The sequence below is a fragment of the Gadus chalcogrammus genome, chromosome 14, assembly GCF_026213295.1.
Source record: "Gadus chalcogrammus isolate NIFS_2021 chromosome 14, NIFS_Gcha_1.0, whole genome shotgun sequence".
NCBI classification, from domain to species: domain Eukaryota; kingdom Metazoa; phylum Chordata; class Actinopteri; order Gadiformes; family Gadidae; genus Gadus; species Gadus chalcogrammus.
In genome coordinates this window covers 26,868,495-26,884,122 of record NC_079425.1, presented here as the reverse complement: position 1 = coordinate 26,884,122, position 15,628 = coordinate 26,868,495, and the positions used below count along the sequence as shown (strand labels likewise).

Here is a 15,628-nt window from a genome sequence, read left to right as displayed (position 1 = left end):
GTGGTGGTGGTGTGGTGTGGTGGAATGGTGGGGTTTAAGAAGCGGTAATGAGGAGGACTACATGTAAATCAGTGCACTTTAAATACATTATGCTGCATAATGAGGAGGGCCCGAAGGTCAAATTGCATAATTATTTTGAGACGGTAACATTGAATCAGAGGGCAGCCCCACGACAGACCGGGACGTGTTATCCTAATTTATAAACACGATTAAAATAAATTAAACTCATGAATATATTGGACTGGAAAATCAAGGCCATTGTGCTCATTATCTGAAGTCCTCCTCCACCTCTCTGCTCCTGCTCCTCCTCTCTGCTCCTCCTCTCTGCTCCTCCTCTTCCCTGCCCCACCGACCTCCTCCTCCTCCCGTTACACCGCCTGCGCTCCTCCTTCACCATGCAACCTATTTTACTTTCTCTACCCGTTGAGCCCCTCCTCCTCCTCTTCCTCCTCCTCCTCCTCCTCCAGTCAACCGCCGCTCAGAGCGATCAGAGGACCTTATGTATCCTGTTCCGTTCTGTCAGGCGCTGCGTTGGGACGCCGGGGGCTTGGCCCACCGCAGCGTCTGTACCGGGCAGCGACACCCCCACCGCTGCCACAGGGCCAACGCACAAGACTTTATAAATAACTAGCACTGTTTTTCCGACCAGTACACAGAATGCCATGGAGTGAGCGCTTTATTCAGCCTGATCCCGCCCCGATCACACCGACCATCCTGTCTGAATGAAGCTGATTAATGCTGCATGGTGTACAGGAAAAGTTTGTCTGCCCAACATAATCCATGACCCGCCTCCTCCCCCTGATCCTCCTCCTGAGTGACAGGTCAATGAAAGGAGCAGGCGTTGGTGCGCGGGGGGCCGTACTGTGAGGACGTGTCAGGAGCTGTCCCCGCGCTGCCCGCTACACTCCTCCATTCTGCTCGTCAGAGTGTGAACCAGTGTGTGCGACAGCGCTGGGCGCTGCACAACCCAGTCCCAGAGAGGCTCTTGGCAGGACTAGTTTATGTAAATGTCGGCGCAGTAATGAAATCAGCACTCCAGGGGCCCAGCTCCTGACACAGCCATACATATCCATATCCTTTACCGTGCTAATGTAATGCCAGGAAAGAGCCCGCTAAACCACACACACACACACACACACACACCTAGGGGTGTGTGTCTCCACATATGCCCGTCTAGATCCGTCTCAGTGTGTGTGGACGGTGTGAATGCGTATGACTCCGTGTTAGGCGGCTCACAATCTGCTTCTCGTTGAGGTTCCCCGAGCTGTAGGTGGTGGCCAGGGTGGAGGAGCAGGCCTCGCTGTACCACGGCACGTTGCCGTTCTGGGTGGAGCTGCTGATGGACAGCGTGTAGATGCTGTCCGTGTAGCCGTCGCAGTTGCAGCTGTCCTTCTCCCGCCCGCCGTTCCCCGACGCCCACACGAAGATGGAGCCAAGACCGCCGCGGCCCTAAGGAGACAGTCGTTAGGACCCTCTCTCGTTAGGAAACTCTGACGATACCTCACTCTGATGTGACCTCACTCCCTCGTTAGAAAACTCTGATGTTACCTCACTCTGATGTTACCTCACTCTCTCGTTAAGACACTCTGATGTTACCTCACTCTGATGTTACCTCACTCTCTCGTTAAGACACTCTGATGTTACCTCACTCTGATGTTACCTCACTCTCTCGTTAAGACACTCTGATGTTACCTCACTCCGATGTTACCTCACTCTGATGTTACCTCACTCTCTCGTTGAGACACTCTGATGTTACCTCACTCTGATGTTACCTCACTCTCTCCTTAAGACACTCTGATGTTACCTCACTCTCTCGTTAAGACACTCTGATGTTACCTCACTCTGATGTTACCTCACTCTCCCGTTAAGACACTGATGTTACCTCACTCCGATGTTACCTCACTCTGATGATACCTCACTCTCTCGTTGAGACACTGATGTTACCTCACTCCGATGTTACCTCACTCTGATGTTACCTCACTCTCTCGTTGAGACACTGATGTTACCTCACACTCTCTCTACGGTCTGGGGTCCGGTTAGGACGGGGCATTATGAGCGCTGCAGTGGCCGCCTGGCCCACGCAGCCACTTAAAGAATTAGAGCTCATAAATAGAGGCCGACAGTGAGCCCAGACCTCAGGGCCGTGTGCCAACAAACCCCAGCACTGCAGTATAAACCGTAGAGTAATATCACAGGGCATCCCTGCTGCTCTCCCTCCCTCCCTCCCTCCTTCCCTCACTCCCTCCTTCTCTCGCCCCCTCTCTCTCTCTACCTATCTCTCCCCAGGCCTCCCTTCTCCGGTCACTTTATTCACATCGTGTTCATCTTAACTTCGACCCTCTCAGTCCTTCCGTTATCAGATCCAATATCAGCCACCTGAGGCCTGTGGTTCTCCATCTGCAACATCCCTCCTCAGGGAGAAGGTCAGTCCCAGTGTTCATTACCCAACGACTAACAAATCACTGGCAGAATCACACCCCCTGACCCAGAGACCACATGAAGGATGGAGATACGAGGCGAGCGTTTACCAGCCACACCTGACCCCACCTTCTGACCGAAACACTTCAGGGTCAGGAACAGAAGGTCAGAACAATGAGCCAATCAAAAGGTCATTTTGGCTATAAAAAAAACGCGCTTGTAGTCGGCTAGTAGACACACACACACACACCTCTGTGACGCCGCGCAGGAAGGCGTCCTTGGCCAGCTTGGCGGGGCCGTCCACCGTCTTGCCATCGTCCTCTGGCCCCCAGGAGGCGCTGTACACGTGGATGTGCTGCGGGTTCAGGCTGAGGGACTGGGCCTCCACCACGTCCGTCACCTCCCCGTCCAGCATGCGCACACCTGGACACACAACACACAGTAGGAGGTCACACGGGGAGGAGGAGGAGGAGGAGGAGCGGTGAGGGGGAGACAGGGAGGAGGAAGAGGAGACGGGGAGGAAGAGGAGACGGGGAGGAAGAGGAGACGGGGAGGAAGAGGAGCGGTGAGGGGGAGACGGAGGAGGAGACGGAGGAGGAAGAGGAGACGGGGAGGAAGAGGAGACGGGGAGGAAGAGGAGCGGTGAGGAGGAGACGAGGAGGAGGAGGAAGCCGCCAAGATCAGCAAAAGCCAGCTCTCCAAGGGGCCTCCTGCAGAAGCATTAAATAAGCGGGGCCACACGCCACGCAACACGCCAGGCTCAGGCTTCACGACACGCAACACGCCACACAACACGGACGTTTCCATGGCAGCCATTGAGGTGACACGCAAAGCATTAAAGAACAGCGCCTTCTTCAGGGTTGTTCAGCCAGGAGCTTGGGGGTGGCTCTCTGGGTAATCTGTCTTTGATGTGTTGTGTTAGGCGTGTACTGTAATATCATAAGTGTACACTGTAATATAATAACTGTACTGTATACTGTAATATAATAACTGGAGTCACAGCCCTGAAGGAAAATGGTTTTTGTTTTTGAAAATAGATCAAATCTATTGGTTGACTTTAAGTGTTTTGTTTCAGACGATCCAGAATGGAGGCCAAACGATGATCTCATCGTCCAAACTGGCGAGCTACAGGGCTTACGGACGGGCCGGGGGATAAGAGCCGGTTTGATCCCGTTATGTTTGGGATGAGACAGAAGAAAATAAAACCGATAGGAGACCGATTCAATCTCGTGGTCCACCTAACCTCTCCTCCTCCTCAACACTCAGCCACTGCCTGATGCAAGAACATACAGTATAATAACACTGGTGTCTCCACGGATCGGAGCAGGGGGGTGGACGCATAGCAAGGGGTGGAGACGCCTCTAGATTAGATTCGATTCACTTTATTGTCATTGCACAGTAACAGGTTACAATGCAACGAAATGTAGGTGGGTCTCTACACAGCGCCGGACCGAACCATCTCCCCAGCATGGGGGCGGCAGGCCGCCCCTCACATCCATCGTCATGGAGACGCACACACCAGGAATCCAGAGTGGTTGTTGCTTAAAAACACCTCCAGTCTTTTATTTCATTTTTTACCAGGTGCTGAAGTATTCAACCAGTGAGCTGCTGCATATCTGCACTGTTGACAGCACAAACACACTGCTGTGTTCGTCATCTGTATTCAAGCTACGCACAAACAGAGTGTGTGTGTGTGTGTGTGTGTGTGTGTGTGTGTGTGTGTGTGTGTGTGTGTGTGTGTGTGTGTGTGTGTGTACGTGTGTGTGTGTGTACGTGTGTGTGTGTGTACGTGTGCGTGTCTGTACGTGTGCGTGTCTGTACGTGTGCGTGTCTGTACGTGTGCGTGTCTGTACGTGTGCGTGTCTGTACGTGTGCGTGTCTCTACGTGTCTCTACGTGTGCGTGTCTCTACGTGTGCGTGTCTCAGTACGTGTGTTAGAGCCCAGGTCCTCCCCCTGAGCTCCTCTGCGTTGGTCTCAGTCGCTCTGATGTGAATCAAACGCCCCAGCCCTGAAAGGCTCCAGAAGATCCGGCTGGTGCACGCTCAGCCGCCGCTCCACACCCGACGCTCACTACGCGTCCGTCAGGAGCGGGAGGAGAGCGGCTCAGAGCCGCCAGCTGGGGCCCAGCAGGGCCCTTGCGTACGCCCGGGGCTACGACGCGCTGGAATAAATTAGGCTCTAATTAAAAGCAGAACACACGCTGGGTCGCACTGTACCACAGGCTATTATTCATGGAGAACATAACCGCCTCTGTCGTACAGTACGGGAACACGATGCAGGGTGTACAGTAGGTAGAGGGCTAGGTTGGTTAACGCGGTAGATGGTTGCCGTAGTGAGCAGGGATTTACCGAGGGAGCTCTCCTGCTTACAATCGAAGCACAAACAGACCAACACATACACGCTGGTTTATTCTGGGATTTAAAAATGTTTTTCTAACTTCTGACAAGGTTATGAAAAAAATAAAAGGCTCCACACAAAATATCCAGGATGATGCAGCTCTGGCCCGCTTAAAATAGGTCTACCATAACCGGGAGCGGTGCGCACCAAAATGGAATCATTGTTTTTCTGTGCCAAGAAATATAGCATGGACCACCTTCAGTATCCAATAGAGTTCACCCCTCCTATTAGCATTTTATATAGGACACTTTCTTCAGCAGAAATAGCTGCACATTTGCATATTACAAACACTGTATATCTACAGTGTACTTCCTGTTGTTTCCAGAAGCTCAGCATCCCCACAAGATACGCCCAGCGCCAACCGTTCTCTGAACGCCTGCTGCCCCTGGGGTACGACCCGGTCGGAGAGCAGACCACTGATCCCAGTACCACTAGAATGGTGGACCACTGGGAGCTCTGGGAGACTCTTCACAGAGAGAGAAGGACAATCGATGCGTTCTCCACGCCGCTCCAGATCCCGTTTGTATCGAGCTGCTGTCCATGTCTCTCCATACGGTGGTGATTACCAGAACACATTTCCTTATGTTTAAAACCCCTTGAATGTCCCCGGGTGTATTTAAATGAACATGAGGATTGATCCGCTCCGTGCTTCATTATAACCACTTGATAACACGCTCCCCTGTGGCGCGGCCTCCTAGCTCCCCGCCTCCCTAAAAGCCTCATCATAATGAGGCTGTGAGGACCGCGTTAGACCAGGCCGATGCCGCTGTCTGCACAAAATATTTTCTTAAAACTAAAACACGATTGGATCCACAAACGTGAGCGTCGTCCAGACAGCGGCCTGCGTGGGGTGTTGCGTTTCTCCTGTACCCCATGAGGAGGTTTTTTCATGAGGTTTACTCATGCCCACGGAGCGATCACCTGGATGGAGGAGAGTGGAGCAGCAGGCGTGTTTTCCCCAAGAAACCAAGAGGAAATTGAGGATGAAATATAAGGTCGAGGCCCAGAGAGAGAGCGAGAGAGTGAGAGTGAGAGAGAGCAGGAGAGCGAGCGAGTGAGAGAGCGAGGGGGAGAGCGAGAGAGGTGGAGAGCGAGAGAGTGAGAGAGGGCGCGAGCATGAGAGAAAGAGTGAGCAAGCAAGATCGAGAGATAAAGCGAGGGATAGTGAGTGAGAGAGAGCGCAAGAGAGCGAGAGAGAGGGCGAGAGAGAGCGCAAGAGAGCGAGAGAGAGGGCGAGAGAGAGAGCAAGAGAGTGCAAGAGAGCGAGAGAGAGGGCGAGAGAGAGAGAGAGAGAGGGCGAGAGCGAGAGAGCGAGAACGAGAGCGAGAGCGAGGGAGAGAGGGTATTAGTCATTCTTCGCAGTACCTCCGATCTTTGCATTATAAGCCACGCCAACGCCGCATATTCCATTGTCAGCCACAGCTGCGACCTCTCCTGCACAACGCGTCCCGTGCCTAGGGAGGGAGGGGGAAGACAGGAAGACAGGGAGAGAGAGAAGGGAGGAAAAGAGAGGGGGGAGAGAAACATTTCATTGTTAAAAGGATGCTTGGAAAACAAATGCAGACTCATTATTTCATTGAAGTCATTGACAGTAGCAGAAACTGATCCGATGACGGTAATAAAGAAGAGCAGCCATCAGGTTAATGCACCCTCCTCCTCCTCCCCTGAGATATTGACCGCAGTGCAAGACCACTGAGCTCACCCAGCAGGAGATGAGAACGCAAACCATGAGCTGCCGTGGAGACGTGGAGCCTCCCGGCCACTTCTATTGGAGCAGAATCAGGAAGGCTCCCGGCCGGTTCTATTGGAGCAGAACCAGGAAGGCTCCCAGTTCAGCCTCTATTGATCCTGAAGGATGATTAATTTCCAGAGATCCGGCCACGCAGTGGCCAGCCGCTGTGACCTTGCAGCGCTTTGAAGTTCAGAGAGGGAAGGGCTTGACAAGGATTGAGCGGACAGACTCCATCACAGCAGCCACAGCAGGGTGAGAGGACAGAGTGAGGGGACAGAGTGAGGGGACAGAGTGAGGGGACAGAGTGAGGGGACAGAGTGAGGGGACAGAGTGAGGGGACAGAGTGAGAGGCCAGGCTCCATCACACCAGGGAGGGAGCAGAATTAGATTAACCCGTCGTCATAAAGGCGCTGTGTAAGCTCTAGCCTCCAGGCGGCTCAGCTTCTGAGCGAGTCTGATCTGAAGGGTTTGCCTCAGGTACACTCCTCCGCTGTCCTCCGTTCTCCTCCCCATCCAGTTTGAATCGGCTGTTTCCCAGCGGATCGAGAGAGCTTCCCAGCATAACGAAGAGGTAGAGAGAGTACCTTCTTAAACCCTAACGATAGCAGTAGTGTGCAGAGGTTCCACATGCCCCCGCCGAAACAAAACAAAGCACATGGTACAATTACTGCTTTACGTTGTTAAACGCAATACATTATAACCAGAGTCACTATAAAGTTATATCCATGCATGGCACTTTATCATAACGATCATTGGAAAGCAATCTCTCCTTATAGCCCCAAGAGACGGACGACTAGAGCGACACGGGCTCCTGTAGTCCTGTAGTCTGCAGTCTGTAGTGGATGAAGAGGCCCGCCGTTAACAGTACATGAAGAGCTCCGCCTCCAACATGCGTCTGGTGCCGGCCGAGGATAACGAAGCATTAGTATTCATACCGTCACCAGCGCACTCTGGGAGTCTGGGAGGACATCTCTACAGAGACCACTCTTAAATACACCCCTTCATTACCCCTCCACCACCCTCCTCATCACCCCTCCACCACCCTCCTCATCACCCCTCCACCCCCCCCTCCCTCACCCCTCGAACACCCCTCCGTCACCCCTTCATCACCCCTCCTCCTCCTCCACCCATCCATCACCCCTTCATCACCCCTCCTTCACAAACTACAATTCCATAATTCTGTATGGCCTTTGACCCGTTTTAAGAATGGTAATTATTAACATAGAGTCTCCTAACCCCTGAGAGATGACATGGTTTATGAGTCGCAGAGAGATTTCATGGCTATTGAACCATTTAACCGCCTGGCTATTTTTAAAGATGGAAACATAACAAGACTCAGATTCTTGACAGCCGTGCTGCTCAGTCTGACGATTATGGACTTGACTTAAAGTGGCGAACTGGAAGAGTTGTGTGTAATTTGATGTACGTTCAGTTACTATGCTTCACAGGAAGAGATGTCACCCTAGAGACGGGCCTACTAATTATAACGCTGACAAACTGGGAGTCTGGTAGGAGATACCGCTCTTCACTAAAGAGAACGAAACAAACATCTTCACCATTGGCAATTTAAAGTAAACCGCTTTTACACAAATAATACACAAACACACAGACACGCACCAAATTAAACATGAAATCATGTAACCATTTTGACATAACCACTGCTCTGTTCCCAGTCCAGTCCCCCCCACCCATTGGAGGAAGTCCAACCATGCTCCACAGAACTTGGGATTTATAAAAGGGAGGCGACAACCACAGTTTACTTTTCAGTTTTTCGATCTTGCATTTGCCTAATTAGCTGAAGAAAATCATTAGCGCTCTGTGAGGTCTGGCCAATGGCTGATCATTAGTCTGCGGGTCGCCTCAAAGGTAATTCTGATCAACTGCTCCCTGCTCATATTTATAATCAGGTTACTAAAGAGCTGCTCTATGGAACCGCTAATGTTTATAGGGTGCACTAAATGAGGTCCACGGAGCAGGCCTCTGACTGAACTAAACACGGAATCGATCAACCTGCTGCAGCAGTCAGCAAAGGAACGAGATTTCCCTGCACTGAAGATCATTTACGGGAGCAATACAACTTTAGTGTTGCAGCAAGATATTTCACAAGCACAACTGAAGATATTGTCTCATTAAACACCCCGTTGAGAGACTGAAACATGGGAGAAAAAGCAGTTTGTATCCATTTTTTCCTAACCTTTTGCAAACCGATGTGTTTGTCAGGACTTTCATGAGATTCTGGAGGTAAAGTATTTTTACCAGCTGGGAAGGAGACGCAGGGTGTGATGATTAAACACAACAACAGCACCGGAGCACAACACATCTCTCTGATACAGCATCACAAACAAACAGATCGCAACCAAACCGAGTATTTATCACCTCAACAACAGCCCCGACACACCACAACACCAGGGTTTTATTGGAGCCGTTGTTTCACTTCATGTTTCACACATCTTCAAGTCCAAGAAAACGTAACATACACAGCAAAACGGAAAACCCCCGCATTGACAAACACGAGTTTGTCTGCTGGCTAAAAAGATAATGGCTTTAGTTTGACAGCGGCTGCACATCTGCCTGCTATTGAAGGCATGTTTAGCGTAACCTGCTCTGCTCCAGTCTGGCTGTGAGCCGCAGACGGAACGGCTGCACTACCAGCAGCCGACTAACGGCTCCTCAGTCCTCTGGAGAACTGGCGTTTCTTCCCTAAGTGGATCAGCTCCACATTCTCCGACTGTTCCTAATGCTGGACTCTGCTCCTCAGAGAGTCTGGAGGGAAGAAAGAGTCCTAATCCTTACGGGGAGCGGGAACCCTCAGGGTCTGAGCCCTCAAAGCAGCCGGCAGAGGAAGCCCTGGCACGCGGTGAGCGGGGTGGAGTGTGTTCCGGGACAAACGGCGCTCTGATGGACGCATCGCCACGGGGCCGTCCTCACCGCGAGCAACAAGAAAGAGAGCTTTATGGAGGTGGACAGAGGTGCGCATTCAGGAACGCACGCACACCCACACCCACACACACACACACACACACACACACACACGGCTGAGCCATGATTGTAGTTCCAAGGCCTCTGTAGGCTACACAGAGCGAGCGAAAGTCTCCAAACATGAGGACACGTCACCAGTCTTCCTTTAACCATGGAGCCCCTAATCTGCTGTAGGTGCCGAAGCATATCTTGGACCTCATTAGGAGCTCTTTATTGGAAAACTGTTCCGCACCCCCCAAATTAATTCCATAATTTGCTATTTGACAGTTATGATAAAAATATCCTTTTATACATACATTAACATAAAGATTGCTGTTGAATGGCATGGATATCATTAGGGATTCATGTCTCGTCCACTGCAGAAACCTCAGTTAACCCTACCCTGTAAAAACCTCAACCCTCTAGTGTAGGAACCATAACCATGGTCAGTAGAGACCATCGGCAGTAGAGACCATCGGCAGCAGAGACCCTTCGGCAGTAGAGACCATCAGCAGTAGAGACCTGAGGTACCATCGTCAGTAGAGACCTGAGGTACCTACGTCAGTAGAGACCTGAGGAACCTACGTCAGTAGAGACCCGAGGTACCATCGTCAGCAGAGACCTGAGGTACCATCGTCAGCAGAGACCTGAGGTACCATCAACAGTAGAGAGCATCGTCAGTACAGACCGGAGGTACCATCGTCAGTAGAGACAATCGTCAGCAGAGACCTGAGGTACCATCGTCAGTAGAGACCTGAGGTACCATCAACAGTAGATAGCATCGTCAGTACAGACCGGAGGTACCATCGTCAGTAGAGACCATCGTCAGCAGAGACCATCGTCAGCAGAGACCTGAGGTACCATCGTCAGTAGAGACCATCGTCAGCAGAGCCCTGAGGTACAATCGTCAGTAGAGACCTGAGGTACCATCGTCAGCAGAGACCTGAGGTACCATCGTCAGCAGAGACCTGAGGTACCATCGTCAGCAGAGACCTGAGGTACCATCGTCAGCAGAGACCTGAGGTACCGTCCTACTGACGGCTCCTCAGGACGGCAGCGCACCGTCTGAACGCTCCGTCTGAGCGCTCCGTCTTACCTCGGGGCAGTTTGACTTTCATCAGCCCCCAGCTCTGAGCCACTCTTCCCACCATTAGGGGGCTTTAATATACAGAAAGAAGCATTTGGCTGGGGGCCAAAAGCTTCAGAGCGCCACAAATAACTCATTAAAGCCACTTTGGAAACACACATCGAGGGGAGGGGATGACAGACGCTCTCAGAGTCGAGAGGCACTTCTCTGCAGCGCTAGAACTAACACACTTGGTTCAATCCCAAGTGAGACCCCCTCAGAGGTCCACGTGTCCATATATGGGCTGCAGGCCAGGGCAGTAAAAGCAGATTTCTTAACTTCTCTGCGTTTATATTTGACCCATGTGATCAGATGTCAGTGCAGGTTTGTGAATAGGAACACGATTCAGAAACATTTCTTTACCGATTGTCGTCCAGCTGTGTGTAACGAGGCTGGGGGTCTGGATCCCCGTCGTTGACGTCATAGCTCGCATCAGGGTCCTACAGAGAGACACACACTGTTAGAACCAGACATCAGCTAACCCATCAGCTAACCCGTCAATAGAGAGACATTAGAACCAGACATCAGCTAACCCATCAGCTAATCCGTCAATAGAGAGACATTAGAACCAGACATCAGCTAACCCATCAGCTAACCCGTCATTATGGAGAGATTAGAACCAGACATCAGCTAACCCATCATTATGAGGTTAACCATTCTCATAAAGTGTTGGATCTACCACATTAATAAGTCAAAAGTTGGCCCTTCTGCAATTCCCCAAATCAAAATGCATGTAAACATCAGAATGTTTATAGAAAACAAAGATAGGAGGTCACGCTCTGAGTTTTCTTAATCAGCTGCTGGCTGCTCTCATCTCCCCTCCGATCAGAGACAAACACAAAGGAAGGCAGTAACAAGTTCACACGCTAATATGTAGAGAAGCATCAAGAGAACTTGGTTCTTGTACAGAAAAGCAAAACAACAAAAACCTAAATCTAACAAGTTTAAGGGTCACTTCAAAGGATTTCTTAGATTAACAGTCGGAGGCCAGAGTAGCAGTAGTGCCAAAAGTCGTCCCTCAAAGTGCCAAAGGGGTGTCATATCCACCCCATTGTTCCAGAAGCGCTAGCTTCACACTTTCAGAGGATGCCACCTCTTTGGACCGGGCTGTGAAAAAGGAAGATGCTTACATAGTTTTGTGCCAAGTCGGGGTGGTTCTGCTCGATGCCGTCGTCCAGAATAGAAACCACCACCCCCTTCCCGGTGAAGCCCAGCTCCCAGGCGCCCTTCACGTTCAGGTCGCGGTGGTTGGCGTTGTTCTGAACACAGGAAAACAAGATTAGAACAAGACATTCCATCACTCAAACACTCTTAAACGGCATTGGAGGCAAAACAAGGATTCTACGAGACGTTTTGATGTAAGAGGGCCTGTGAGAGGTGCGACCAGCAGACAGGTTTGCATCCATGACCCTCCACCTCACTGCGTGGGGATGCTATGAGGACAGGGTAGGGAGGGTGGGACGTGGGAGATGTTGTCGTTTGCTCGTAGCGGTGTGCTATAGACCGCATCGCTGGCCTCAATCTTTTATCTGAGTTAACGGTAGATCCTCCCTCGAGTGGCTCCATCAGCGGCGAACGGGCAAATAGCAATCAGTGTCGAGGGCTCTCGACATTCAGACTGGCATTTGGTTAAATGCCATTTCTTCCTTTGCGCTTGAGAGAGGCTCTGATTCTAGAATGCATACAGAGCTGATGGAGACACAACAGCTCCCTCTTGTCCATCTTGAGACCCGTCTTAAAATCTGTCAAATCCTGACGGTTTAGCGTCTCTGGTCCTCATGAGGACCACATAACGAAACTTTAACTGTAGAAATGAAATATATATTAAGAGGTCTTCACAGATTTAATTCCAGAAACATGGAGCCCTCTGATTGTGAATATTCATATACTGACTCGTTCTCCTTTCCAGGGGGCAGATCAGGCCACATGTAAGGAGAAGGCTGGAATGGAGCGTTATTAAAACAGACAAAGGAGTGAGCATGAAGGCCGCAGCATTGAGTTTGTGCAAAACCCCATCGCAATTTTTAATTATATCAAAGTCAGAGATGGATCCAGCGAGGAAGTGAATAGAGGAGAACACACAGGAGGGAGAAATAGAATGAGACACAGAGAGACAAAGAGAGACATAGACAGAGAGAGACACAGAAACAAAGAGACAGGTGCTTTGTACCAATATCCATACTTCCATGAGTACACTTAAACGTAGTACACTATCCGTACTCACTAAGTGCGCTTATTTTCAGATGTCAGTGTTGTTCCAAATCAAATACTCCGTGGTGCACTAACCGGAAATTACGATCACGACTGCCGCCGCGGCTCCTCCCCCGCAATAAACATCCCGCTTTGAACGGTGAACTCTTTACGCCTAGCAGCTATAAAAGATATAAAAACTACAAAATGACTATAATGCAGGCTATGTGGAAAATGCACAGACTTTGTCTCAGCCTGGCTCCGCCCTCTTCCGCTACGTAGCTAAGATGGCTGCCATTGAGTACGAAAAGTGTACATCGAACCACACTTCACAATTTGACCGTTTTGAGTACACCATCCCGGTCCTTTCAGTATACTTATTTTCACCCGATCTGAATTGGAACGCCCTACGTACTCAAACTAAGGCTAGTAAGTACGGACAGTATGGATATCGGAACACAGCAAGGGAGAGAGAGCGACAGATTACAAAGATTTAATAATATCCCATTATTGCACAGGCATGTTTCCCTGCTGAAACACGGCTCTCATCCAGACCACTATCACATCGTGTTGGTCTGTATCGCCCTGTGGCTTCCTGGCTGGGTGGACACAGAGTACCTGACGTTTGGAGCGCTGCTTGCTGTGATCCTTTCGATTTAAAACGGACTGAAAAGACTTTGTTGTGAACCAATTAAAATCTTCTCAAGTCGTACTTCTCTCTACTCTATCGTAGGGTTAGGGTCTCATGCCTCTAAAGGAGCAGCGACTCACCAGGTACCACTGCTCTCTGAACTTTGGGTCTGACGGCTCTGTGTAAACGTCCCGCTTCCGTCGCTGTTTGACCACCTGCTGCTCAGCCCACACCACCTGAAGGGAGAGATCACAACAGAAACATGTTAGAGCAGGAAGGAACCGGAAATCACAGAGCAGGAAGGAACCGGTAACCACCGAGCGGGAAGGAACCGTAAACCACTGAGCGGGAAGGAACCGTGAACCAACGAGCAGGAAGGAACCGGAAACCACCTAGCGGGAAGGAACCGGAAACCACTGAGCAGGAAGGGACCGGAAACCACAGAGTAGGAAGGAACCGAAGACCACCTAGTGGAGAGAAACCGTAAACCACCTAGCGGAGAGAAAACGTAAACCACCTAGCGGAGAGAAACCGTAAACCACCTAGCGGGAAGGAACCAGAACCCACCTAGCAGGAAGGAACCGTAAACCACCTAGCGGGAAGGAACCGTAAACCACCTAGCGGGAAGGAACCAGAAACCACCTAGCGGGAAGGAACCAGAACCCACCTAGCGGGAAGGAACCGTAAACCACCTAGCGGGAAGGAACCGTAAACCACCTAGCGGGAAGGAACCAGAAACCACCTAGCGGGAACACTAATCCGGCCGTTAGCCGTGGCCGAGAGCATATGCCGTAATCAGGATGCTGCACGGGGTCGCGGGTCGCCTGAATAAATGGGGGCCTGATCCCCAAGGGGGCGGCCATCAGTGATTACAGCCCCAGCCTGCCGCCGGGCCCCCGCTAATGAGAGGCACAGCGGGGCCAGGGAATTCCAGCGCCAATTCACCCTTCTGGATCGGGGCGCCCCGTGTTCTGGCTTGGGGGGGGATACTGTTATTGGTCTTTCGTTCATCGTCTCCGAACGCACATCATGTCAACACGCGTGCCCTGGAGATGACTGAGGGCGTATTATACCCTCCATAAGGCCCTCTATCCTGCCCTGGGAGCTCGCTGTACGGCAGGTACAGAACCACCAGGGAGAGAGAGGAAGGACATGTCAGCAAAGACGTCCAGAAGACAGCGGAGCAGCAAGGTTGCTGAAGACAGGGAGAGGACGAGGTGATGAGGAGACGAGGGGAGACGCAGTCTGCAGGTGGAGATGACAAGGAGACGAGGAGACGCAGTCTGCAGGCGGAGATGACGAGGCGTGCAAAAATAAATATTAAATACAATAAAAATCGATCAAGGTGACATTCATGGCTGCACAAAAGGCACCTAAAAGGCATGACTATCATTACTACTATAGCAGGGGGACTGGAGGGACCGCAGAGGGGGGGTGCAGGAAGAGAGGGGGGGCTGAACATTTGCTAAACTGCAGCAACCATGAAATCCGTCGACGGGACATATTTCTTATCGTTGTCATCTGCAGTGAAACATTAAGCATAAAGTGTATTTTCTCCTGCTCTCATTTCCCCTTAATGGAGCTATCTTCCCCCATCTGTGTTGAGGAAGAGCGAAGTGAAAAGTTAGGGAAGGGTTTACTTTGACCCTACACTGAAATCTGCAGAGCACTCTCTTCAGCAGAACGTTGACAGGAATGTGTGGCCGCCAATTAATCCCAGCTCCTCGATCCAGCGAGGACGGCCGCGGTCCGTCATTGTTGACCTTACTTTATTTGGATTATCAAATCAAGCAGTCTATTGACTCAGCCTGAGCACAAGTCATCCGTGGTTCTTTTATTTGGTATACTGATATAAGAACAAACATACTCTGCTGTTATCCTTAGAACAGTTCCAGAAATATGTTTTCCTTTCCTGACGATGTCAGGACTGCATGTCCGGTGAAAAACACACATTCAACAGAGGCTGGATGAATTTCCACCGGTTCCGTTTGAGCCACACGCTGCATAGGTTGAAAGGAAAGCTCTGTGCATTGTGTTTGTGGAACAAGCCATTAATACCGAGAAGTATGGAGAGCAGAGCCCGTCAAAGGAGTGAGATCCAAGTGGAGCCCCGTCCAGCAGTCCAATTAAACCTGATGATGCAACCGCTCATATGGAATCCTTTCAGGTCCAGAG

General features: G+C 50.9%; 1 protein-coding gene across 4 annotated transcripts in view; it reads right to left on the bottom strand.

Annotated features, from left to right (window-relative positions):
• Window positions 1–15,628, bottom strand: part of furina (furin (paired basic amino acid cleaving enzyme) a) — a 62,006-nt gene that overhangs the window by 9,997 nt on the left and 36,381 nt on the right. For all 4 annotated transcript variants that reach the window (XM_056608147.1, XM_056608149.1, XM_056608146.1 and 1 more), the window contains exons 4-9: window positions 13,594–13,689; window positions 11,763–11,891; window positions 10,996–11,072; window positions 6,182–6,270; window positions 2,669–2,841; window positions 1,237–1,449 (exon numbers count right to left, since the gene is read on the bottom strand). In XM_056608147.1, the coding sequence (XP_056464122.1) occupies window positions 1,237–1,449; window positions 2,669–2,841; window positions 6,182–6,270; window positions 10,996–11,072; window positions 11,763–11,891; window positions 13,594–13,689 (777 nt within the window). The remainder of the gene's footprint in view (window positions 1–1,236; window positions 1,450–2,668; window positions 2,842–6,181; window positions 6,271–10,995; window positions 11,073–11,762; window positions 11,892–13,593; window positions 13,690–15,628) is intronic.